The following is a 27,233-nucleotide window of genomic DNA, read 5'->3' as shown; positions in this document are numbered from 1 at the left end:
GGGATGATAATTTATCCCGACAGATGAATTCTAACCCTTCCTCTGGGAACCAGTTCTTGGACTGATTACAAAACATGAGGACCTGTATGGGACCCAGGTAGTGATGAGTGGTTTCATCAGCTCAGAGAAACTAATTGGACCCTTCTGGGAATGTTCTAAACAGCTTGTTCATTATAATTAGAGACATCTTTTATAACTAGGTTCTCAGCGAAGTTAGAGTGCTTGGAAATTTTTATTATAGTTTTTATGATGATATTTATATTTTTTATTATAATAGTTATTATAATGCTGATATTATAGTCAGTGCAATTTTTTTCTGTGTCTGGGATGATTTTGGAATGTTCAGTGGTTTTGGGGTTAACTGATTTCAATTTTCATACCATTGGGGCATTATACAACATAACTTAATTTTGGAACTTAATTTTACATCATTTGGCCTGTCAGATATTGTATGCAATATGTTTCATAAAAATTGCATAAACTTAAAATGCATATTCCTTTTAAAAATACCTTGCTATAAAAACTATTATGAACATTCATAGAGGCAAGGAGCTTTTGTAATTTGCTTTGGTCAAAAAAACCCTGGATTTCTTTTATTAATATTTACATGGTAGTATATCCCAACCTTTTACTTTTAATCTACTCAGGTCCTTATATTTTAAATGTCTCATAAACAATATGTCATTGGACCTTGTTTCTTTGTTCATTCTGACCCTTTCTGTCCTTTAATGGGATTTTTTAACTTACTCGCATTTACTCAAGACTTGGGATGATAGGTTTTGAATCTACAGTGTGTGTCCTTAACTTGCTTATTACACTTGTCATCAAATAACATTTTACCAGTTAATGCACAATGAAGAACTTCACAGCAGTATAATTTCATTTATCATCACGTACCTTTTGTATTCTTGTTAATAACTATTTTGCTTCTAGGTTCATTAGAAACCTCATGAATCATTCTTTAACATTTTTTCTTCTTTGTCTTTTTGAAAGATACCTCCTAAGGGTATCTTTCCATCCTGCCCTGACTTAATATAGTAAGAGGAGCTAGTTATTCTTACTGTTATTCTAGAAATTTCATTTGTCTATCTTTATTGGTTGCAGTTAGACTGTATCACACCTAGTGTGGTTCTTTTTATTTTGATTGGGATTTTCTAAAACATTTGGATCTGTAAATTGATACCTTTCATCAATTTTGGACATTTCCTATTTACACACTTCTAATACATTACTTTTCTTTTCTGCTTGATTCCAGTGAACCACATTAGTTAACTCATTCTGTATGTCTCAGGCAGCTCTGAGAAAAAGTGTGTATGTGTGTGTGTGCACGTGCATTCTTCATTTTGAAGAAGTGACATCTTTCAGTTCACTTATCCTTTCTTTAATGTGTCTAATCTTCTGTTAAGCCTATGGAATGAATTCTGCATTTCAGATATTTGGTTTTTTAGTTCTAGAATTTTCATTTGCTTCTTTTTCTGGAGTTCAGTTCTAGGCTAAAATTCTCCACCTTCCCACCTATTTTCTCTGCCTTTCTTATTGAACCCTCTAGCATATTTACAGTAGCTGTTTAAAAATCCTTATTTGCTGGCCCTCCCTGGTGGCGCAGCGGGTTAAAGCACAGCACTGAGAATCTGAAGCCACTTCCACATGAGTTCGATTCCCGCCTGCCGCCTGCCCCGGAGGAGACCACATGGCGAGCCAGACCTCTCCTGGCCCGCCCGCTGCTTCCCTCAGCAGTGTACTTCGTCGATCTGCTTGTTCTGCTCCCCACTCTGTCTCTGGTGAAGCCTCTCACCGCCCCTGAGCCTCTGGCCTGTACCCCAGTTCTGTATGCACAAATAAATAAATAAATCTTTAAAAAAAAATCCTTATTTGCTAATTTCAATTTTTAGTTATCTCTGAGTTTGATTTTACTTTTTCTCTTGACAATGGATTATATTTCCTGTTTACATGCTTTATATTTTTTATTGCATGCTGAGCATTTGTAGAAACCCAAGGAGAAGGTGAGTCAACTTTTCTTTTGAGAAAAGATGATTGTCCTCACTTCTTTCAGTTGATCTGGAGAATTCCATGTTAAATGGCTTCAGAGATTCAGGAGTTTAGAAGATATTCCTAGAGTTACTTTATTTTTAGAGTTACTTTACAATTGTCAGTTATGATACCTACCACCAACACAGGTAGATTATACCACTCCCATGCATCAGGCATCTTGGCCAGTCTTTGTTCCATTTAAAAATTAGAACTATTGAAAAAATGTGTCATCATTTAAAAACCTCTTTAGAAGAATCTATAATACATTATTCAAATCTGGCCCAATTTGTATGTGTCACATCTACAGACTCTTAGGTTAATTATTTTTCAAAACTATTATCTTTCAAATTTTCTGCTCATTTGTCAAACAGTGGTGAAAATTTGGCTTTCTTGGCTTGGAGTTTTAAGATGCTGAGTACTGGAGATTAGAGGCAGATGGATTCTCTGAAGCATTCAACCTAACAGCCCTAGGGAGTGGCATTGCCAGTTCATTAATTAGTTCATGGAGCCTCCCTTTGGGCTAGTTTAGCAGGTTTACCCCTATTTTTACAGATAAGGAAAATGAGGTGTGAGGTATTAAATTGGTTCATAGGGAAAGGTTTGGCAGTTGGTACTGGAGTTAGAAATTCAGACCTGACAGTTCCTCACCTTGTAGGTTGATGTTATTTGTTTACACATATATTTTTTTAAGAAACACTGTAGGTTCATTGAAATTGGTTTTTATAGCGAACAGTTTAATCTTTTTGAGTCATGGTGTTTTAACTTGAATGTTAAATGAACTAGCTCTGAGACTGTCTTATTTAATGTCATTTGAAATTTGTGACCTTAAATTAAATTTCATACTTAAACAGTGATCAGGATTGTTTAACAAAACCAATTTAACCATCGGCTAATTGATATAAGCAAAAATTAAGTTCCTACAGCACCTTTCTGGTCACAAAACCATCACCAGCCTTCTACATAAACACCCAAAACACTCACTTGTAATCTTAAACAATCATTTGTGTTCATTTATTCATGTATTCGTTTCCTCTTTCCAATGCTCTTATCTCCAGTTCTGGTTATCCATGGCCAGAGCCAGACTCCATAAATCAATGTACAAGGGTGTAAGGCTGAACCCTTGGGCAAAAGCCCTTCCATTGCAGGGTGCACTCATATGCACACCCACACCCACCCTCACAACTGGGCAGTTTAGACACCCCAGTGAATCTCTATGGGACATGGGAGGAGTCTGAAGTACCTGGCAAAAACCCATGCAACCCTGGAGAGGAAGAGCAAACTGCACGCAGACAGCAGCCCTGGCCAGGCTGAGGTTTTTTCCTCACCACTGTTGTAACAAGAGGATGTTGAATGGAATGATGGATTTAAGCAACGGTTGCATATGATTTGCTAATATTGTTGCCAAATCCACAGGTTGCCCTTTCAGCTAGCTAGTGGCTTTCTTTGATGTGCACAAGTTTTTTAAACTTAGATGTAGTCCCACTAGTTTGGTTTTTTGCTCTTGTTGCCTTTGAATGTGTGGTCCAATCCCGCCCGTCCCCCCCCAAAAAAAAATCATAACAAGTGATTAGAGATTCATAGATAAGGATTCACTAACATTGCTGCCTTTTATAATGTACAGTTTTAGACAAATGAATCAATGAAGTTCCAGTTTCTTCATTTGTAAAGTGGGGCTATGGTAATAGGCTTCAGGGCATGCTTTTGATGATTAGCTGATAAATAACGCATCTAAATTACTTAGCACTGTGTTTGCCATCACATATAATGCAATTAATGTGAGCTATTTTTTATTAATCAGTTCCCTTTGCTCATAAGTGGCCTTTATCAAATTAGGGGGAAAGAAACCCTAAAAGCAAATAGATACAGTAGCAGCAACATTTTGAGAAAGAAAACTAATGAGTGAAGAGAGGACTGCTGATAACTGAGCTGAGCTAGCAAATGGAATTTTAGCAGATGGAATGGGAAGCGTATTTCAGGGAGGGTGGCATGATAAGCAGAGGCGTGGAAATGCATGCGAGACATGATTGAGGAATGGGAGGAGTAGGTGAGTTCGACAGAATGACTGACAAGGGTTTCAGTGGAAGGACTAGTAGGTAGGAGATGGGGGGATGGAATAGGCTGTGGTTGGACATGGGCTTCTTGGAGGCAAAGCTTAAGAATTGGTGGAATTCAGATAGCAGAAGAATTAAGAGAGGATAGGGTGGGTAGAAGTAGGAAAATGAATAATGAAGAGGAGAAATCGGAAGAGAACAGAGCATGAGGTCAAAGGGTCAAGGTACAAATTGAAAACACCACATGGGGGTGGAGGGTTCTAGATAATTAGTGGAACAAGCAGAGGCAGCAGCGACCAACATCATGTTGGGGTTTTAGCTTTGTAAAGGGCTAACGGCCCCTCTCATGAGACAGGCAGAAAAGGAAGAGTGAGAAAGGTAAGAGGTGGATGTGATGGCTCAGGGGAAGGGGCCTGGAAGACTTCTTTCTGTTGGCGTCTATTTTCTTGAAGTTTGAACAGAAATAAACTGCTGATGGTGAGTATGTGTGGAATGGTATTTTTGGGTACAGAAAGAGAAGAGAGGGTTTGGATTACCCATTGCAGGAAATGTGAAAAGTAGTTGACATGGAGGAGGAGAGACTGGCTGTTACCGGAGCCTTGCTTCAGGTGAAGGAGCGCCCGAAAGTTGTGGGGTTCTTCATAGAAGCAACCTGGAAGCAGCAGGAGAAGGCTAGGTGAGCATACCCATGCAGAATCAAGGGGTGTTGGGAGTGACTAAAGATTTACTGACAAGGACTGAATTAGGGCGGTAAAGGCCTTGCATCCAAGGAATGATAAGGTGGTAATAAACTGACCTTGTATCCGGGATGGGACTAGCTGAAGGTGACAGCGAACTGGGCCTCACATCAAGGACACAGCGATGAGTCACCCCTTTGGAGTCTGAGTTTAGAATCTATATAAGAGACCCTTCCCCCTTATTGAGGGGGCAGTAGCTGCGGACCCCACTCTAGGGGCTCAGTCTCAGCTGCTGTCCCTGGAGCAATAAATCTGCTTGCTCAGCCTTTCTGCCTCAAGCCTTCCTTTCTTGCGGCTGGTCACAGAACTTGGCAACAGACTCATGGCGTCCGTCCCTCCTCTCCGTTCTTTTTCCTTTCAAGGGGTTCAGGAATTGAGGATACTGGGTGATAATGATGGATAGGGGAAGACGCAAAGCCAAGTGAAAGCTGACCACATCAATCTTAAGAGGAGCGGGTGGGGACAGGTGCCTGGTGGGGTCTAGGTACAGCGAGTAGGTGAGATTGACCGCAGGCAGAGATAACAGCACCCTGTGTAGTGGCTAGTGGCAGACGATAGTATTGTACGGGATCATTGCATTTTATTCTCAGTGTTTATTGACAAAACATGGCATTATAACATTAAATGTCAGGTAGAAGTATTTTGTTTTCGTTTGATAGAAAGCATTTTTTAAAAAATCTCATGATACCCGATCTGTTTCTGTGGCTGGCACAGTTTATGAGCAGTACAGTCCCAATGCTTCAGGGCTGTTTTTCTTGAGAATTTTGTTAAAGCCACAGAACATTGAGAGAGGGCGAGTCCTGAGTCTTTCTGTAAATTGCCCCAAAGCAAGGTTTTAACAAAGGCACACCAGTGCTCTCAATCAGTTCCTTGGAAATTTCTAATTTATCCTCAGAAGGAAAAAAAATTCAGCTAATACAAACTCTTGATTTTTTTTTTTTACCTTGGATAATCCTTTTACAATTTTTAAATTTATTTATTTTTAATTTTATGTATTTTTTTTACATCATTCTTTATTTTCATACAGTGTGTGCTCTATCATCTCATGTATGGTCCCCAAAAAATTCCCACCACAATTCACCTGTGTACCTTCACCGTATATTCCCTTGTGTTCTGTTTTGATCCATTTTCCTCCTCCCCCTCAAGGAATGTCTCTGGTTTATAGTTTCCTATTGATTTGATTTTGATTTTTATAAAGGAATTACTTTATAATTACTCCTCCCCCCCCCATACCTTATTAGGATCTTCTACATTCCTCATGTAAGAGATACCATCGGTAGCTTTCTTTCTTTTTCTTTCTGGCTAATTTTACTGAAGCTCAGTGATTTGTATTTCTTTGCTTTTAAAGGTAAAGCCGGTAATTCACAGCAAGATCAACGTGTCAGCTCGCTTTAGAAAAACACCCCAGGAACCCTGCACCATCTTGTAAGCTAGAACCCTTTATATTGCAAGTTAAAACTGGCTTGGCGGTCTGGTCTCTTTTAGTCTGGGATTTGTTTTGTAGTTTTACAGGAGTCACAGTTTCAAATGGTGGGACTCATTTTTTTTTTTTCCTTTCTTCTCCCCACCCCCAAGCTTGATTGCAAATGGAGACCTCATAAACCCAGCTTCTCGCCTCCTCATCCCCAGAAAAGCCTTGCATCAGTGGGATCACGTACTGCAAATGGTCACGGAGAAAATAACTCTGCGAAGTGGAGCAGTGCACAGGTATGTGAACATCATCTTGAGAGAATATTTGAATATATTCCGAGTTGCTCTGGAGTCTATCCCTAGATCTGATTTTCGACTCCGGAAGCGGATATGTTATTACTTATGCTATATGATGTGATGTGATGTGATGTGATAGTACTTACATTACAGCGCTGTTTGTAGGAGTGAGATAACCCACAGAAAGAGCTTAAAACAGTCTTTGGCACGCAGTAGTAAGTACACAAATATTAGCTCATTTTGATTCTTCTGACTTGGAGCAGAGGCAATAATCAGTAGTGTTTTAGTTGACATATTTTTTTTTTGAGTGAGCCAACTTCTTGGTTCTTAATTTAACTATTCTCTTTTTTTTCCCTCAGAGATATTTATGCTTATTTAATAGCCTAAGTATTTATTTAATCAAATAATTTTCCCAGGGTAAAAAGCTGTCAGTCTTTAGGAGGTGGTTAGTGGGATTAAGGGGGAGGCAGGTGAGAAAGGATAATTAAGTGGGATTGCCTGAGTTTGAGAACATTTTTCTCAAATTCTGAAATTTAAGTGAAGATTAAAAACATTAAGTGAAGATTAAATTGTAACAATTATCTTTTAATGGAGAGTAATTTATTTAGTTTCTTCTAGGTGCGAGGATTACACAAAACACATGCAAGTGTAGAATATATTTTGAACCTATCTAGTTGTGACACGCAAATCTTCCAGTCAAGTTTTCTGACAGTTTTTCTGAATCTCATCATCACTCTGGTCCTTCTAATATTCTCCATTGGTAGAGCTCACTGCTTTGAGGTTCTTCTGCCTAGTTATAGACATATATAATAAAATAAATTCTAGCATGATTGAACATAATTTTTTTCAGTTAAGTGTGGATAAAGGATGGTTTAATATTTAGTTTCATAGCCATTGAGATTTTTAAATTGAAGTGTTCTAATTGAAAGTAATGCTTCACATATAGTAAAAACATTCAAACAAGACAAAGCTATAAAAAAAATGATGTCTCTTTTCTCGGGCTTCCCAATTCCACATTCTAGTACTTTTCAGCATGGTTCCAGAAATAGTGTAGGCATATTGAAGTTTTTATTTCTTAAAAACACAAATAGGAATACACACACACACACACGAATATATACAAGAAAAGATATAAATATACTTTTTGCCCTTGTAAGAACAAATCTTGAATTCTCTTATCAACATAAATAACCCTTACTATTTTTGATATTTTAAATATTCTGCTTTATGGCTATGTCCTAGCTTGTTTTAACAGTCTTTTCTTGATGGAAATTTAGGTAATTTCCAGTATTTTGCTATTACATGTATGTGTCTTTATGTATAAGCAAACTTTGTCAGGAGATAAGTTTAGAACTAAGATTTCAATGTTAGGAAGTAAATGTATTTTCAGTTTTGATACTGCCATTGTCTTCCAGAGTTCATACTGATTTATACTCTCACCAAAAGGACATGAGAAAGTTTGTTTTCATTCTCATCTATACTGTAAAATTACCAAACTTTTTGTCTTTTCACTCATTTTGGGCAAAAATAATATTTCATTGTTTCTTGGCTTTATTTAATATTTGTACAACAGTAGCATCTTGATCATTTCTTGTGTGCAAGGAATTACTCTGAGAGTTGTATAACTTTAGTTATTTTTTAACTTGGCAACTATGAGGTAAGTAGTGTTATTATTCACTTATTTTATTTTTGTGTAGAACTGGGGTATAGGTCAGAGATGTGAGGGGGTGAGAGGATTTAGCAAACTGGGGAGCAGAACTGGTGAATTTACTGAAATACACTGCTTAGGGGAGTGGCAGGCGAGACAGGAGAGGTCTGCTGTACCATATGTGGGTCAACTTCCTGGCCCGGAACCAAACTCAGGCCATAGTGGCAATAGTGCTGAGACTTAATCTCTGGTTCACCAGGGGGGCCCTTATTATTCTTTTTTAATAGATACAAAACATGTAACTTTTAAGTTATATTCCCAAAACTATGCAGATAGTGAGTAGCAGGACTGAGATTTAAGTCCAGTGGCAGTCTACAGACTGGCTCTGGCGCTTGTTTGTTAACTAGAAAGCTCTTCTTTAAAAAAGTGCTCCATTGTTATTTTCATTCATGAACTTTGCACGTCTATATTATTGATTCATAGGCACTCTTTACATATTAAGGAAACTGACTCTTTTTCCTGTAAGTTTTAAATATGATTCCAATTTCTATTTTTGACACTCTTTATATTTTCTTTTGAATATAGATGTATTTACTTTTGATCCAATCAGATTTTCTTTTTATTAAATTTTATGACTAGCCTAGGTCTTCCTCACTCTAAGATTACATAATTTCCTTCCATGTGTTCATCTTATGGTTTTTTTTTATTATTTTTTATTTTTTTATTAAAAAAATTTTTTTTTAAATTTTATTCATTTTTTTCGTACAGAGTTGGGGTGCAGGCCAGAGATGTGGAGGGTGAGAGGATTTACCAGAGACAGAGTGGGGTGCAGAACAGGCAGATGGATGAAGTACACTGCTGAGGGGAGCAGCAGGCCGGTCAGGAGAGGTCTGCCACACCACATGGATCTCCTCCAGGGCAGGCGGGGATCGAACTCATGCGGAAGTGGCTTAAGCTTCTTAGTGCAGTGCTTTAACCCACTGTGCCACCAGGAAGGGCCCCATCTTTTGTTTTTATATTTCATTTAAACCTTTGATTCTAATGTATTTTGGTGTTAGGAGTGAAGGCAGATCTTAATAGTTATGTATTAATATTTTTAGATATATAGTTTTATCTTTTACATATACATAAGTATAAAGACATTCAATAAATAGTATAAAGCACACAAAGGAATATACACACAATTCAATGCCAAGACTCACCATTTCATATAAAAATTGATATAAACAAATTTATGAATAGAAATAAAATATTCTAAGTGCTGATACAGAAATGAACATATAGTTATATATCTCCCAAATACTTGAATACTTGGAGAAACCTCTTTTCAAATGTAATACAAGATACAAGTGAGATTTGGTTGCTGCTCATTTGGGACATGTTCAAACAGAACATTAATAACTCTTTGGACACATACATTTTATTAGTAATTGTCTTATCTAAAATAAGTAAATTTATCCGTCTGCATCAAGGTATAAGCTTTACAATTTAAAAGCCATGTTTTTAAGCTTCACTTAAATTTCAGAACTTGAGAAAAGTGCTTCTGATATTTTAAACTTAGACACTTCATTATCCTTGCTAACCTATTCCCTCCTTTTACCCATTCACCATTTCTTGATGTCTGACTTTTTTTTTTTTTTTTACCTTGGACAAGTAATTTGGACCTTTAAAAAATCACGAGCTTCTTCTGAGTAAAAGGACAGTTAAATCAGAACCTAGGAGCTGTCTCACTCAAAATATAAAAAGTTACACTTTCCTGCATGTCAGTCTTTCTATGCTTCAGAAACTTACAATAAATATTGGTTTGACTTCCTGTTTTCTTGTATTTTGCAGTAAAGAAAGAAAGCAGGTCAATAGAAATCCCACATAAGAAGACTTACCTCATAAGTTAAAATTTATTCAGTACTACTTCACTACCTACAGAAAAAAAAGTCAGATTTTGCCTATTTCCAGATCCGCAGCCATGCTTCATTTTAATTTCTCAGTATAAAAGTTAACTACTGATTTAGCTCTTTCTATTGTGAAGGAAAATGAATGAAGAATGTGTGGGTCTAGGGGATGGTTATCAGCCATGGGTGGTCTTACCCTCGGGAGCATTTGACCATTTCCAGAATGATTTTAGGGGTTCACAGCTGGCAGTGTGGCTAGCTACATCTATCATGTAGCAAGTAGAGGTGAAGGGACAATTCACATACCCCTCTCCCCACTTTCCAACAAAAAGCTGTAGGGTCGAAAATGTTAATTGTGTTGCTGTTTATTAATCCTGGTCAAGTCAATGCAGGAAAATCTGAAATCTGTTTATGTTGATATTCAGACTTTTATGAATATAACTACGAAGTTACAAGGAAGAGACTTTTAGCATCTTTTTTTTTAAAAAGATTTATTTATTTATGCATACAGAACTGGGGTACAGGCCAGAGGTGCAGGTGCGGTGAGAGTATTCACTAGAGACAGAGTGGGGAGCAGAACAGGCCGACTGACAAAGTACACTGCTGAGGGGAGCAGCGGGTGGGTCAGGAGAGGTCTGCTGCCATGTGGGTCACCTCTGGGGCTGGGGATCAAACTCATGCTGAAGTGGCTTTAGCTTCTTAGTGCTGTGCTTTAACCTGCTGCACCAGCAGGGAGGGCCCCTTTTTAGCATCTTTTTACTAACTCAAACATATGTGAGGGACTTGGTACCTATTTGAATAGTACTTCATCGCTTCCTATGAAGTGGTCATTTATTTACAGCAAATGCACAGATGAGTCCATTTAATTTAAAAAAGATTTATTTATGCACACAGATGAATGAATGGGTATAGACCAGATGTGTGGGGATGAGAAGATTCACCAGAGACAGAGTAGGGAGCAGAATTATCTATGGAATACAATGCTGAAGGGGAGCAATGGGCAAAAGAGAAGAAGTCTACAGTGTCATGTTGGTCAGCTCCCTGACTGGGGATTGAACTTGTGTTGCAGTGGCTATTGACAACTTCATAGTGCTGAAGTCTTAACCTCTTGTGGCACCAGGGAGTCCCTTTTCTCCCCCTCTTTGCAAATGTTGCTAAAGATTGTTATACAAGAAGTCCAAGAACTTTATTTATTTATTTTTTAAAGATTGATTTATTTGTGCATACAGAACTGGGGTACAGGCCAGAGATGCAGGGGCGGCGAGAGGCTTCACCAGAGACAGAGTGGGGAGCAGAACAGGCAGATATATGAAGTACACTGCTGAGGGGAGCAGCGGGCAGGCTAGGTGAGGTCTGCCGTGCCATGTGGTTACCTCCGGGGCAGGCGGGAATCGAACTCATGCAGAAGTGACTTTAGCTTCTTAGTGCAGCGCTTTAACCCACTGAGCCACCAGGGAGGGCCTGGAGAACTTTATTTTTAAACTTGTTTTTGTTTTCTTTAGTTGAGTTATTTCTATTTGTTTATGTTCCACCTATGAGTGGAATCATACAGTGTTTGTCTGTCTTTCACCATCTGATTTATTGTACTCTCTTGGCACATCTGTGTGACTTAAATGGCAGGATTGTACCCATTTTTTGTATAGCAGAATAGACTTCCAGGGTGTATGAGCAGCACACCTTCTTTATCCAGTCACCCGTCCATGGACATTGAGCACTGAGGTGTTTTCCTCTTGGCCGTTGTGCATCACACTGCAGAGAACCTGGGTGTATCTATCTCTGCTTTAGTGCATTTGTATTCTTCAGTTAAATCCATAGTAGTAGGACGACTGTGTCTAATGGAATTTCTATTTTTAATTTTTTGGAGGAAGCTCTATCCTATTTTCCATAATGGCTGCACCCATTTACATCACGTTTCCCTAACCAGTATACCTGGGTTCCCTGCTTTATACATCCTCTCCCAGAATTCCTAGAACCTTTTAAATTATTACCTTGAAATCCCAGAGTCTGCTAACATTTACTTGTAACCTTTAAAAGAAGCAGCATCTTTCTGCTATATTTTTCTAGAGTTTATTTTTGCCCTTCAAAACTCTCTTTGGACACTTTAAATCAGCAAGTGAAATTATTACAGTGATTTTAATAAGTTACATATTAATTGTAGTTTGTAGCAGCAGCTTTACAGTAAAGGGAGGTGCTTGTGAAATCCCTTGATGCTGGGAAGGTGGGGGGAGGCGGGGAAACCAGAGAAAGTGAGAAGCATGAATGCTATGCAGTTCTGCATCATTAATGCCAGCAGTGGGTTCTGTTCCCTTCTGCCCTCCACTTCTTGTCTTCTGACCCATTTCTGTGTGTCTGGATGTAATGTTTTGGCTGAGATCTGTTCTGGCACAGATTATAGTCAGTGACTTGTCAACCTAACAGAGTCATTAAGAAAATAAATTTTGAAAGTGCTCTCAGAATATAAACAGGGGAATCAATCTTCAGTGGAAGCTGAGCTTTATTTAAAACCTCAAGTTCTGTACAAGTGAATTCTTTCTCTCTAAAGTCCTCACATAGCAGCAATGGGGATTTTTTTTATGTTTGATTATCAGGTTATTGGGATGAACGGCTTTTCAACTGGATAGTAACTGTAGGTAGACTGTAACATAGGCATTTCAATGTAGCTAATGATTATGAAGCATGAATAATTCAATAATTAGGATAGTAACACATGGGCCAAATTAAGAACAGTGTGGTTTTATTAAAACTGTAAAGTTTGATTCTTTCAGTGCTTGTTTATGTTGTAACTGCTGGTATTGATGTTTTGGCAGACTTTATACTTTAGAAGGAAAACTGGTTGAAAGTGGAATAGAGTTGGAGAACGGGCAGTTTTATGTGGCCGTTGGCAGAGATAAGTTTAAGAAATTGCCTTACACTGAACTACTTTTTGACAAGTCAGCAATAAGAAGGCCTTATGGGTAAGTTTTCATCCTCATTCCCTTCTCATATATTGTCACTTGAAAAAGCCTGGAGTCTTTTGCTGACTCCTGAGATATTTTATATAATCCTGTCATCAGGATTGGAAAGCCTGCATGAGATACAAGAATTACTCTTAATTGCCCCCACTTTAACTGATTTACAACGGTATGTGATTTAGGGGACTGGGTTCATACCTTGTCCAGTGGATATCACCGTATCAGCTCCACCATCCAGGTCTCTGTCCTGTGTCCTGGACCATGGGCCCCGCCCATATTTAGTTCGCACCCCATCCCCTTTCTAGAAGCATTCTGCAGTCATTATTTCTAGGGTTTATGTTGGTTTAGTTTTGTCAGTTCCTTCCTGGTTCTTACTTAATTGTAGATTACTTGCTTTTTTGTATTCCAAATGAGAGAGATCATTGGGTATTTGTCATTTTACTTCTGGCTTCTTTCCCTTAGCATAGTTTCCTCCAGTCCTAGAGATTTGTTCTTGTGAAGAAGATGCAGGGCAGTGAGTTTCTATACAGCATACAATAATAGGTGTTTTAGTATCTTTTTTCTTTTTTGGGTGCAAGTCTTCTGTTTTAATAACTGTTTATCTCAACTGCTTAACCTAGTAATTTTTTTTAGTTAGTACCCATAGAAACACCCAAAGTTGTTAGAAAGCATAATTTATAAAAACCCTTTAAACAATAGTTGCAATCTATAAAAAATATAATTCCAACTGTGCAAGTAATTTGAGTATATATTTAACACATGCAAGATTTTAAAGATTGCACTTTTAAGTACATACCACGCACGCACTGCAAACTTTTTTTCTCTGTGAAATGTCCTATCTTTGAGACATTTTGTAGGATGTCCTTATAAGTCAAATGACATTATATGGTCCTTTACTATTGGAAACTGACTCTATTTGTCCTTTACTAGGGGGATGAGACCTGTAGAGAGAGAGCAGAATGTCACCAATTTGGTCTACTTTAATTTGCAATTTATGTAGCTGGATGAATGGACAGCTGTGGGTTTCAAAATAAGTAATAGATGGGATGGAATTTCAGTGGCATTGTTTGAAGCACTTGGCTTTCCAACATGTTAGAATACTTTACTGGCAGTCTCGCCACTAACCTTCAACCATCCATGAAATCAAATCCTTCACAATTTCTGTCAAGAGGCACTGGATTAACCTGCTTGAACTATAGTGTGTACTTGATGGTGGTGAGAAAACTGTGAGTCACAAATTAGGAAGACTTACTTCTCTGTATGTGTCCTCTTATTTTCAAAGGGCTGCAGTTGGGTTTCAAGACAAGTACTTTTCGGCTCATGTAGACTTCTGGGAACCAACTTCTTCTTACTAAGAGAATTAAAAAAAATCAGTGAACATACTACTGATTTAGAAGCCCTCTGAATATAAAAGCCAATGTTTCACCATTCCATATTCTCTCAGAGGTAGACCTTCTACACGTTTTACACAATAGCAAGTTAATGTTTTAAACTTGATTTGCAAAATCATTTTTCAGCTTGGAAAATGATTTTTTGAAGTGTAGGTAGAAAGTGTGAGCACTGAATAAAAACACTATGAAAAACATTTATTAAGGTAGCAAATGTTTATTTTTAAACAGCAGTTGAAATAGTGTACAGGAAAATATGAACAGGCATTTGGAATGGAATTTGGAAATTTTATGAGTCATTGTGAATTTGGGAAAATATGTGGTACTTTTGGTGAAACATTAATATCAGTAAACAGTTGACTTCCAGGTTGGGATGATAAATTGAAAAGGATGATGAATTTGCATTTTGTGTTTTGTAACTCATATTCAGATTTCTAAACTGCAATTTGTTTCCACAGTCAGAAAGCCTCTTCACTACCTCCTATTGTAGGATCCCGAAAGTCTAAAGGGAGTGTAAGTATCAGATGCTTTACTCATTAATGTGCTATATTTCTTTACAATACAGAGAGAGACTGTCCTTTGGGTTTCAATTAAATTTGAAGAAATAAAACCTAGCCGCCTTGTGGTATATGGCAATTAATGTGAAACAACTCTAGGATATTCATGTTATAATGAAGGTCTGAAAAGAGTACTGATTTCAAGATAGATCTCTTTTCCTTTTTTTTTAAGATTTATTTCTCTATGCATACAGAACTAGGGTACAGGCCAGAAGTGCAGGGATGGTGAGAAACTTCACCAGAGGTAGAGAGGGGAGCAGAACAGGCAGATTGACAAAGTACACTGCTGAGGGGAGCAGTGGGTGAGGCAGGAGAGGTCTGCTGGGCCATGTGACTCACCTCTGGGGCCTCGGATCGAACTCGCACTGAATGGACTGTGGCTATCTTTCAGGGCTGCATCCTAACCCAAGGAGGGCCCTCTTTTCCGTCTGTTTGAACCTGATATAACCAATCTCATGGTTGAAATTTAGGCAGAAGAAGAAGTGCTGTATTAGGACAAATAAGTGGCTTACCCAGCCTGTTATCTATGGGGAAGACTAAGAAGTTTTTCTAAGACTTGGTTATCCTCAGTGATTTTTCTTCTTATAAAGATTGATAGTCATTATAAATATTTAGTTCCCTTTGAGAATCTTTACCATGCATGCATTATTCATTTATTTACTTATAACTCAGCAAAATCTATTAGATACCTATTATATGGAATGCTGTGACAAGCATTTAGTAATTTCTTAATCTGCTGGTACTTTTTGTCTATACAACCCTTTTGGGGGTGAACTTCATGTCAGGCTGGAGTATTGCCGTGGCTGGCTGAGCTTTCCCTTTCCCTAAGCTAACCTTTCGATGGAATTGCCTGGTCACCAGTGATTAGACTTGATTCACCATTTCATCCCATCTATCAGTTAACTTGGCAAACTTCATATTGTGGCATTTTATAAATAAGTGATTGCTGGGCCCTGTTCTCTCCTACAGATGATTCAGATATACTTTCTCTCTTTTTAGTTTCACAATGTGAAATTCTTGAAAAAAAATTTTGCATAGAGAAGTGGTGCTGAACACTACAGCGTAGCAATAGGCATTTATCGCCCACTCATTCATTTACACTCTTGTACTCTTTATAACAAAGTTCCTGGGAACTTAATGACAAAGTCCTCAAGACACGTACACTCTAACTGGTGTTGAGGAGATAGCGTTCAGAGGTAACTAAAAGCTAAAATTAAATGCCAAATTTGTGATGAGATTAGTAAATGTATGTGAGGGAAGGGATCAGCATTGGCTGAAGTCTGTGGAGGAAGCTGGATTTGAACTGTGTCTTTGAGAACTGCTTAAGGTTCAGGCACAGGTAGGTGGGGGGATAAAAAGGATGATGGGAAGAAAGGAGCAGAGATGTAGCAATAACTTGCTGGCTGATACTTTGTCAGTGCTTGTGGGTTTATTAGGCCTGAATCTTTACAGATGTGATTTATGTACTCCTCACCCCCAAGGCAGGCACCATTGTTATAAAATACGTATATTTTAAGATGAACAAAGGAAGCGCAGACAATGGAAGTGGCATACCCAAAGGCTTCCATTTGACAACTGGCAGGGGGGATGGAGTCCAGATAGGCTTCATGGAGCTCGTAATACTGACCCCACAAGGACAGGCATCCCTCGGGCTGAGGCATGCACAGGGCCCATCATGTATGGGGGTGTATACCTCAAATGGCAATGAGGTAATTTTTAGATGATCTTAAACATCCTTGAGTAGAGGGCCATTCATGAGGACTTATGAGAACTGATAATGTTAGTCTGTTAGTGTACAACCAAGGGGCACCCAGAGACCCCAGACTGTTCAGGGGTGCTTATAAAGGAAACGGATTCTTAGAGTTAAAAGATTTGTAATAAAGTCAGTGCATAAAGAGAGTGAGTAGAAAGGGTATCAAATAACAGATTCCCAGTAAAAGTCCGAAAGTTGCCCATCCCCTTGTGAGCAAATGCCCACATGGACAGGCTTGGCTCAAAGGAGGCCTGTGAAGGCCCCAAACTTGTGACTCCTCTAAAGCACTGTGTGGCAGGGAACCACAAGAAAGAGACTAAGTAGGCCCCAGAGAGCTGCTACGGAAGGAGACACTCAAAATTCAGAAACATTCCTCATACTGGTGCCAAGTGAAGCCAGGCTAACAGCTGCAATGCCTCTGCCAAGCAGCTGCCTCCCCACGTCTCTCTCCCCGGTGTCTCTGTTAAAGTGTCTCTACATGTCTCTTCTTCCAGTAGCTGCTCTAGACGGCATCGCCTGTGTTTCACCTCCTTTATAGGTCCACCTTGCCTCTCCACTGCTGCTCCCCTGTGGGAAGCCCAGTGCATATATAGCCTGTCAGGGAAAATGGTGACTCCCCTTCACAGAGGTGTATCTATTACAAATCCGAGTGCATTTTAGCCAAAACTTTTATCTGGAGAAAGACCTAAAGGGGTGAGAATCCACAAATGAGACACCAGTTTTGGGGCAAATGCAATGACCTTGTGTAAATTGATGGGAACCTAGACTAGGGTTGTCACAGAAGTATTGGGAGGTGATTGTTTTCTATGAAGAAACAAGGTATTTCCTTGGTAATTTGTACATGGGGTTATTGGAGAGGTTGGACTCTAAGATATTGGAGGCTGGGTCTGCTGAGGACGACATGGCTGTGCTGGTAGCTTTACGAGTTGGTTCACAGCATGGGCAGAGTGGACAGGCAGAGACTTGTCACTGTGATGCTCCTTCTAGCACCCAGTACAGCTGGGCAGGGAGAGAGCAGATGTCCTCATGCTGTTGAATGACAGGACGAGAGAGTGGGGGTCTAGAAAGAGACAGTGTGCAAACACAACTGCACAGGATTTGTATGGAGATGATGAGGGGGGACCATTGCAGTGGTGGCTGAACACATTTAGTCAGCGTCAGGCTAAAGAAAGGCCATCCTTCGGGGGTTTGGAAAGTTATCCTCTTCTTCAGGACTTTGGAGGGGAACCACCCCAGAAGGAACCCTTTCATTCTCACAGTACCACCAAAGAGGTGTGGGTGAAAGGGGCCCGATATAGTTGAACCCTTTGACACTGGGTCACAGTTTGACATCAAAATCACCAACCAAACTCCGCTCTGCGTTTGCAGTTGCTGAACGAGGGGTTGGTGTTTCTGCTTCTGAAACCTGGGAATTCTTAATTCTTTAAATGGAAAATGTACTCATGTGTTCCCTGCCTTAAAATTCACAGGCAGGAGGCACTTGTGCATTTTTCTTTTTTTTGCTCTCTTGATTGGAAGTTCTCTGAAATCTGAATACTTGTTCATCTAGTGATGATTGATTGAATTTTCTGTGAGTCTGGCGTGGAACTAAGTTTCAGCAAGGTCATGATGACCAAAAGGGCATGATGCCCTCCCCTGCGCTCAGGCTCTACTTGAGGAGACAGATATTAAACAAATAATTCCACTTACCAACATACAGTTAGAACTCATAGGAGAATGAAAAGAAATGGAAGAGCTGTGTGAGAATAAAAGGAATGAATTTAGGTAAGTGTGTCAGACAGGACTTCTTTGAGAATGTGACTTTTAAATTATGGCTCAAAGTTTGAAGATACAGTTCCATCATTTTGAAAGCAAAAACTCAAAAGCACGTTTCCGTGCTCTGAGAAGAAACTCAGGTAAACCAAATAGCAGCATTTTGTCTTCCTCCCACAATAACCCCAGATGACTCTGGGGTTATTATACATTATATATCTGTCTAGCTACTCATCCAGGCCGTCGTTTAGAAAGTATATTTTGTGAACAGTTACTGAGTGCCAGGAACTCCTCTAACAAACTGGTGATCAGTGTTGAACAGAGACAGGGTGTCACACCACACAGATCTTTCATTCTTGTGTGTGTCTGTGTGGGGCCAACAGACCATCAAACCGCTAAACCTACGCAGTCATGTGTCCTGAGAAATGCGTTGTCACGACAACATCATAGAAGGTAGTCACACAGACCTACTAGGCTAGGCTACTGCACCCTAGACTCTATGTGGGGACCTCTGTCATATATGAGGTCCATGGTCAACTAAAATATGTTTGTGTGGGGCATGACTGTAGAAATAATTCATCTGGAGTGAAGCACTATGAGAAAAGTAAATGGGCACTAACTGATGTCATATTATCTGAAGCAGACATTTATGATATCACAAGCTGATGGAAGCGGGGAGCAAAGATCTCCAAGCCAGAGGATACTACCACTGAGGGTTTTGGGAACCAGCTTGGCCTGGGAAGAGAGAAGAATCTCATGTTCCTGAGGGGTCTGACATGAAAATGGAGAGGCCAGCAGGACCCGATAAAATGGGCCCTACAAGGAGCTAGGGTTTTTTTTCCTTGAAGGAATACTGTTTGAGGGTTTGAAGAAAGGAGCTAGTGGAAATCAGGATAGCTCTTGGTTTACATTTTTCAAAGCTCTTTCTGGCTGTTGTCTCTACAGAAGAGTGGGTCTAGCAGAAGTCAAAGCAGGTAGCAGTGGGATGACTGGCGTCCAGTTATTTGACACAGTGTACTTGGACAGGTGCCTGCAGGGGAGGTGGGCATCTCTCGTATTTCTTCTTCTACCATATTGTAACTGTCTGATATTATTGATGAACTCAGTCACCCAGTACTTATTAACCGAGTGCAAATTATGTTCTGGGCGTTGGTCTGGTGCTTGGAGGTGGACATAGGAGCCAGAGAAAACGCTGAACTGCTTGGAGCTTACATTCTAAAGGAGGAGCCAGACAAACACATAACCCACGCATCCAATTTTATTCACATCTAGACTTGAAGAAAAATATATCAAGATATAGTAAGAGAAAGTGTGCTACTTTAGCAATGAGTGGGAGGGCCATGGCGGTTTCCTTTGAGGAGTTTACATTTGCTTAGAAGGGAACAGCCAGCACACAGTAGATTTTTCCCAAAACCTCTTCACTGTGCATGGCAGGTGGGATACTGAGACAGAAAAATCTCATTTTGGCAGTGCCAAAGTCAAAAACTTGATGTTAACAGAAAGACTAATTTGCTCCTTTCTCTTAATTAATTGGCTCCCTGGAGAAGGCTGGCATTGTTGAAGGTCATTAATAGCTCGATATGCTGAGTTAGGGTGTGAGTGAAGGGGATGTGGAGTGTGAGAGTGAAACTCTGGGAACCACTGTCACATCAAGCTCTGAAATCCTAATGCCAGTCAAAGGGGACACAGGAGATTGTAAGGCCTTCACTAGCTTTCTAGAATCACTCAGTGGCATTTTGCCTGGGGCTGAGAGAATTTAAAAAGAAAAAAGCAGAGGGAGAAAGAGAATGCTGCCTCGTCTGGTAGTCTGTGTGGAAGACACCTGCCGGTGGCTTCTTGAACTTCAAGGCCCACCCTTGTGGGAGGGACGTTTAGGGAACCTTGGGGTTCAGTGAGCCTCTCAAAACAGCCAGGAAAGCCTTGGCAAAGGAAAACAAGAGTGAAGTCACCACTATACATTTTGTTGAGAGTCACAGTAGTGAGCAGATGGCAAATAATTGTAATTTGCTATTCCAAGCTTGAAACTAAAAGAAGAAATTACTGAATTGTCTTAAATTCTATAAAGTTTGAAAAACAAACCCATCAGCGGCGGGCAGTTTTCTGGCTGCACGCTTACACCACATATCAACAGCAGCAACGCGCCCTCTAGTGGAAGAGATATAAAGTCAGGGACACATTTGAAAGCGACTGCTAGACTAACTGAAAGGCTAGATTAAAAATTAAATTGCATTTTATTACTGCGTGGCTAGTACATCTCACGATGTAATTTTCAGAATGAAATACTGTAGTTCTTAGAATTTTGAGTAAGAAACAAAAACATAAGCATGATTACCTACATCCTCCCGTCACTGGAAATTGTTTCCCTGATGCCCTAAAGCCTAGGGGGAAACTGAGGCCAGCCTGGATGAAAGAGCTTCTCATCACAAGTAACAAGTGAGAGAAAGGCCCTCGGAAGTCCGGGTCTAGTTCCGGTGCTGGTAAGTTTCCTGGGTGCATTGCTGTAGTATGCCCATGTTGAAGACTGCTCTGTGGAGCAAACCATTCACAAAATGATTTTAAAACTATCTTTTACGCATTTGACACATTTTCATGGGGGATAGAAATGGATTTACCGAGTGGGTTGGATCTTAGAGAGAGCCAGGGGTGCTATCTTAAAAATTCTAATGTAGGTAATGTGACGGGGTGGATGGAGGACAGTTTTTTGTTGATTTGAGGTAGATGTTTGTTATTCCTGTGGGATAACTTGGTACCTGTGTGAGGCAGAAGGCAGGATGGGGTCTTGCTTTAAAATTCAACAACTTCTTGATTTCTTCCACTTTGCACTAAAGTTGTAATTTGTTACTTCCCAGTGGCTGTTTCAGGGAAGTTATGGCTATTTTTAGTGACTTGGGAACTAGAAAGCTTTAATAGAGAGAAAAATCAGACCTGGGTGAATTTAAGAAAGTTAATTTCTTAATCTAAGCTGGTGATAATAATGCTATCTGCATATTTGGTAGATATTTATGGCAGTGGATATTTAACACACAAAAGAATTCAAAAGTATTGTTTTATTAGCTGGTATAGTTGTAAGAAATGGCAAAACGCTTCTTTGCTCTCTGCCCCCAAATAGAAACCTCTCTCTGTGCATCCAAGTTAAAAATCACATGTGGGTCCCTCCCTGATGGCACAGCGGGTTAAAGCACAGCACTGAGAATCTAAAGCCGCTTCCGCATGAGTTCGATTCCCGCCTGCCCCGGAGGTGACCACATGGCGTGGCAGACCTCTCCTGACCCGCCTGCTGCTCCCCTCAGCAGTGTACTTCGTCGATCTGCCTGTTCTGTTCCCCACTCTGTCTCTGGTGAAGCCTCTCACCGCCCCTGAGCCTCTGGCCTGTACCCCAGTTCTGTATGCACAAATAAATAAATCTTAAAAAAAAAAAATCACATGTGGAAGTCTGATAAAAGAATGGGAAATCCCTGCATCCTTTTGTTTTTTCTTCTCTACATGTAATTTATATATTACTTTTAATTCATTTAACTAAGTGTGTAAAGTAAGCCATGAACACACGTCACTTATAGGTCTATTTATTTTGGTACAACTGCCACTTTAAATGAACCCCCATAGTTTTCTTTAACAATTTTTAAGTTATTGACAGACTTCTAATTACAAAAGAGTTCTTCCCTTTGTTGCAGTTTAATTTCATTCTCACCAAGTGCCAGGTTACTGGCCAGTCTCCGAATGTGTGGTGTTAGCAGCCAAAACTGTTGTCTCTTGTAGCAACTAGAATCAATGAAAATTTCTTGCTGCTCCAGAAACCATTCTGTTGAGTATGCCTTTCAGAATTGTAATAAGTCAGGAGTTTCTGGTATATTCCAAAAGAAAGCTGATTTTAAAAATTATGTGCATTCCCATCCAATCCAGGTTAGGGTCCTGCTTCCTCCTTGTTATTCTCCTGTGTGAGACTTTTGCTGGATTGGTGTAAAAAACTCTTGAGAGAAACAGAGGGTCTCATTTTCTCTTTCATTTTGTAGTACTTGAGTAGCACTTCTGCGCAGGCTAGTAAACTTGAGAAAAGACAACACCTCTCATTAAACACTTCTAAAATTTTAAAACATTGAATGAGTAGACTTGCTTGAAAATTGTCTGGGCTGTGAGACCGGGCTGATGGCTTTGGAATCTTCACTATGATCACAGTATGTCTTTCTTCTACCAGGCAATTTATGGCCTGTGAGAAAGAATCGTTGAAGAAAGGTAAAGAGAAAACAAACTCTGGTTACAGTTAATGCAATATCTAAAGGGGAACTGTATGTTTAAATTGCACTTGGAATAGGAAATTAAATCAAGCAAAAAATGTTATAGATTTGGACAAGTTTTCATACTGTTAATAAATCTATGCATAATTCATTTTCTTGTAGGCTCTGACAAAACAGCATAAATAACTTCATTTGTAAGGCTGTGAATTTTTCTATTCTTAATTGGGTGATGGCTAAAACTATTTAAGTGCTTCTGGATGACTGAATATATAAATGTTTAAAATGAGCTGTTCTAATAGGTTTCTGGCAGATTTGTTTATTTAACATTACTGCATTTATTTTCAGATAATAGTATAGAATGGATGTTGCATAAAGATTGTGCCTGAGATGGTATGAGTTTGTTAGAATTTTTAAGTCAAATATATTAACTCTTTGATTTTGGAGAAAGTCACTCTGATACTCAGACCACATGCCAGGCACTGTCAAAGTCACTTTGTAAATATTCCATTGCATCCTCAACAGACCCAAAGTAGGGTCATTAATCCCATTCAACTGAGGAGGAAGCTGACTCAAAGGAGGTAGGAGTGAGTCAGCCCATGGTCTCTCAGGTGTTTCTTGGTGGAGCATTGTCTCTGAACCAGGTATTGGGGGGGGGTGTCTCTAGAATTTGCATTCTCTCTGCTATCTGTGTCTGCATACCTACACACTGAGCATGTGAGTGACAAGATGAGCTTGTTAGGAGAGAGTTTTCTGCTGTAGCAGTGGCCCTGGCTAAGTAACAGTATAGCTGTTCTTAGAGCTGTTCCTAGAGTTGCCATCACTGTCATGGCTGCCATGTGGCTCCAGAAGCTCTGCTCAGACCATCGACAGCAGCCACTGAAACTCAGACTCACCTCCAGGCTTTGGTTCCAGTGGCACAAGGGGGTGAGGGGTAACCTCCACAGAGGTGCTCACTTGCAGGAATAGTGGGTGTGCGGGGTGTTTGGAATGAACGAATGGTAGGCGCATGATTTTGTGCTGCTTGTGTCTGTATGTTGTTCAGGATTTCTGATTCTTAGCGACCATGGTGGCCAGCAACAGATGAGTTAGTATCAGAGTTCCACAAGTGCAGTGCCTGTCTGCTTGCAAGATGATACCCATATAGTCACGCAACTCATTAAGAAGCTACTTCCGGATTAACTGAGCAAAGTGATGGTTGTCATCATCCTCCCCATTCCTCAGTCAGTAGCTGGCGCCTGGTTCTTTAGAAAGGACAGTGGAGAGAGGGTTGTTCCATAGTGGCTGTGTGACATTGGGCCAGGCTTAGCCTCCATCAGAGCCTCCTTCCTTCTCCGTAATGGGGTAGCAGCACTACACATCTCACAGGGTTATGAGAAGAAGTGAATTAATTTTGCAGCATACCTGGTGCATATTACTCACTCAACTCAAGTTAGCTCTTACTTTAGTTGTCTTTTCTCAGCTAGACCCTGGTGCTGCTGGTGGGAAGAGTAATTTCGTATAAAATGGACAGTAGCAGAATTAGCACCAAATCTTAACCCCCTGCCCCAGTTACCAGCACTTAGTGGCTTTCATCGGCTAGGAGTCACTTTGGGAACCCATCAGCCAACAGTAAGGGTGTCATCTTCTGCTGTGTAGGGAAATGATCGCCAATCAAAGTCAACAGTCGGATCCAGTGATAATTCATCTCCTCAGCCCCCAAAAAGGAAAGGAAAAAAAGATGATACAAATTCAGAAAAACCTACAAAAGGCAAACAGAGTGTAAAGTTAAAGAATTCATCGAAAGCAGTTCTAAACAGTGGTAAGTGTGCTGTTACTCTGATGATCAATTACCATCAATTTCAGTTATCGTGTGGATCCGTTCGTTTTTCTGGTTTTCTCTTCTTAGTGTTATATATGAGAAATTGCAAAGCTTTTTTTTGTGTGTGTGTGTATGAGAAATGCAACTGTTTTGTATGCATGATTTCTATTTGGAAACAGATAATGTGCGATGAAGACGCTTTGAAATAAGGTAATTCTTATGGTGGTATTATTTTAAAAAAAAAAGTTATTTTCCCATTCTCTTCCTGCTGAGACTGTTTGATGAACATTTTTACCAACTACTATTGACATCAGTCTCTTTGTGTGTCTACATCCCTGTCCACATTCATTTTGATTCACTTTTAGTGACAAATCACCTTCCTCAGAAAGCTGTTTACTAATGTTGCTGATATCCAAGAGAAAACTCAACACATGTACAAATTTACCAGTAGACAGTATGTATCAAAACTATTGATGTATTTTTAGCTTGCATTACCTGGTGACAGTTGGTAGATAATACTTTTATAAAAACTGGCATTCATGAGACATCAGGATAGATCTATCTCAGGATAGATAGAGGATGCAGTCAGAATTGTTAATATTCATATTAACATTTTTTGCAGGCAACCTTGTTGTGGTTTTTTTTTACCAGGGCGAGCATGTGTGTGGGCAGAGAGAGTAGGCTGGGGCACAGGAGAGTGGGAAGAACGCTTCTCCTCCCACCCTGGATCCATGCACACCTCCCATAGAGGAACATGGTGGGATGCTTAGGATGAGGAGGGATGGGATACGATTTCATGGACTTCCATCTGGGAGCTCCAGGTCATCTCAAAATTGATATGAAGGTTCACATAAGAATTATAGCATACTGGGCCCTCCCTGGTGGCACAGCAGGTTAAAGTGGAGCACTGAGAAGCTAAAGCCACTTCAGCATGAGTTCCATCCCCGCCTGCCCCAGAGGAGATCCACATGGCGCTGCAGACCTCTCCTGACCTGCCTACTGCTCTCCTTAGCAGTGTACCTCATCGATCTGCCTGTTCTGCTCCCCCACTCTGTCTCTGGTGAATCCTTTCACCACCCCTGCACCTCTGGCCTTTACCCCAGTATTGTATGCACAAATAAATAAATCTTAAAAAAAAAAAAAAGAGAATTACAGCATACCCTTGAACCAAGCAGGGTTAAGGACAATGACCCACATGTAGCCAAAAATCTGTGTATAACTTTTGATTCCTCCAAATTTAACTAGAGTTCTCGCTTAGTATCTCTGTGTGTGTGAGTGTGTGTGTATGGGGGGGAGAGGGGCTCAGGACCCTTGTGTATACCCAAGTCTCTAATAACTGACTCTCTGTATCCTGTGGTTCAGCATTTCCCAGTACTAACAACCATGGATGGCAGTTGGTTGAATCCAAGGATATGGAGAGCCAACTGTTTTTATTGGAAAAAATCCCCTTAAAAGTGGAAATTAAAAACTGTGTTTTTCAGTGGTATAGCTAAGGTGGGCTTCTCCACAGGGAGATGGTGTGAACTTGTGTGAGAGTTTGAAGGAAGCTGTGCAATTGATTAAAGAGCCAGAAGAAAGATGTGTGAGACTAGGTTAAAATGAAAGAGCTAGGGTAAATGAATGAACCAATTATATTAGAGGAGAAAGTGAAAGGGATTTAAATCTTAAAAGACTTAAATGAGAGAGATTAGCAGGAAGTCAAGAGTTCTTGATTCTTACTCCAGTTCTGCTATTGACACTAAATGAGTCATTTGGTTTATTTCGGTCACATTAGCTGTCTGTAAACTGTGGGTATGTGTTAAGCTTTATTTTTACAATTACACTTATCATTAAGTTTGTGTGATCCTTTTCAGTGACTTGAAACAACCGGGCTGGGGTGAAATGTACTCAAAAAATATGTATCGAATGCTAATTGTGTGGCCAGCGTTAAAAGGGAAGTATTAGCCTTGAAGAATGTGCCATATCTTGAGCATTACAAGTAATAGAGACTATTTTACTCATTGCCTTTGGCTTTCTCATGAGATTCCTTCTTTTTTAACCTTTAAAAACTGGCAGAGGGCTAGTAGATAATGAGATATCCAATAAAGACTGATGAATGGAAGACAGAAGTCACAATATAGATAAGTAGCTGAAATATTTTGAAATCTACTAAGAAAGAAGGCCCATTTACAACTTTCATGAAATCTTATTGATAGGAGTTTTATGGAGTTTTATGAGGTATTGCTTGCTTATTTTCTGAAACTTTCATTAGCTTATGAAAATTCCAGTTTTTTAAAATGTGTTACATTTTTATTTTATATTTATATGGAAGAACTGAGGGATAGGGCAGAGATGCAATGGGTGAGAGATTCACCAGAGACAGAGTAGGGAACAGGATGGGTGGAGCCACTGAAAAACACTGCTGAGGGGAGCAGTAGGTAAGACAGGAGAGGTGTGCTGTGTCGTGTGGGTCAGCTCCCTTTTTGGGCATCAAACTTAGGACATAGTGGTGATAACACTGAGACTTAATGCCTAGGCCACCAGGGAGGTTCTGAAGATCCCAATTTCTACTAATGTTGAGTTTCTGTAAAGTCAGTAGATTTTGATGTCGTCCTTCAAAAGAAAGAGCTCCATCCATCATCTTTCCAGTTTATCTCTTGTAAACTTGGAACATGAGACTGGCTTAAACTTTCCCACTGTCACAGGAAAGTAAACTTTTTTTTAAAAGAGTTGAACTACCAATATTTTTACTTTTGTAGA

General features: G+C 39.8%; 1 protein-coding gene across 1 annotated transcript in view; it reads left to right on the top strand.

Moving 5' to 3' along the window:
* DCDC2 (doublecortin domain containing 2) overlaps positions 1–27,233 on the top strand; it is a 159,674-nt gene that overhangs the window by 43,698 nt on the left and 88,743 nt on the right. The window contains exons 3-7 of the mRNA XM_004693316.2: positions 6,168–6,244; positions 6,395–6,526; positions 12,871–13,017; positions 14,861–14,915; positions 24,332–24,494. Of these exons, the coding sequence (XP_004693373.1) occupies positions 6,168–6,244; positions 6,395–6,526; positions 12,871–13,017; positions 14,861–14,915; positions 24,332–24,494 (574 nt within the window). The remainder of the gene's footprint in view (positions 1–6,167; positions 6,245–6,394; positions 6,527–12,870; positions 13,018–14,860; positions 14,916–24,331; positions 24,495–27,233) is intronic.

The sequence above is a fragment of the Condylura cristata genome, unplaced genomic scaffold (genome assembly GCF_000260355.1).
Source record: "Condylura cristata isolate star-nosed mole 26May11 unplaced genomic scaffold, ConCri1.0 scaffold00037, whole genome shotgun sequence".
Lineage (NCBI taxonomy): Eukaryota > Metazoa > Chordata > Mammalia > Eulipotyphla > Talpidae > Condylura > Condylura cristata.
Note: the sequence above shows the minus strand (reverse complement) of the source record. Positions and strands in the feature narration are given on the sequence as shown.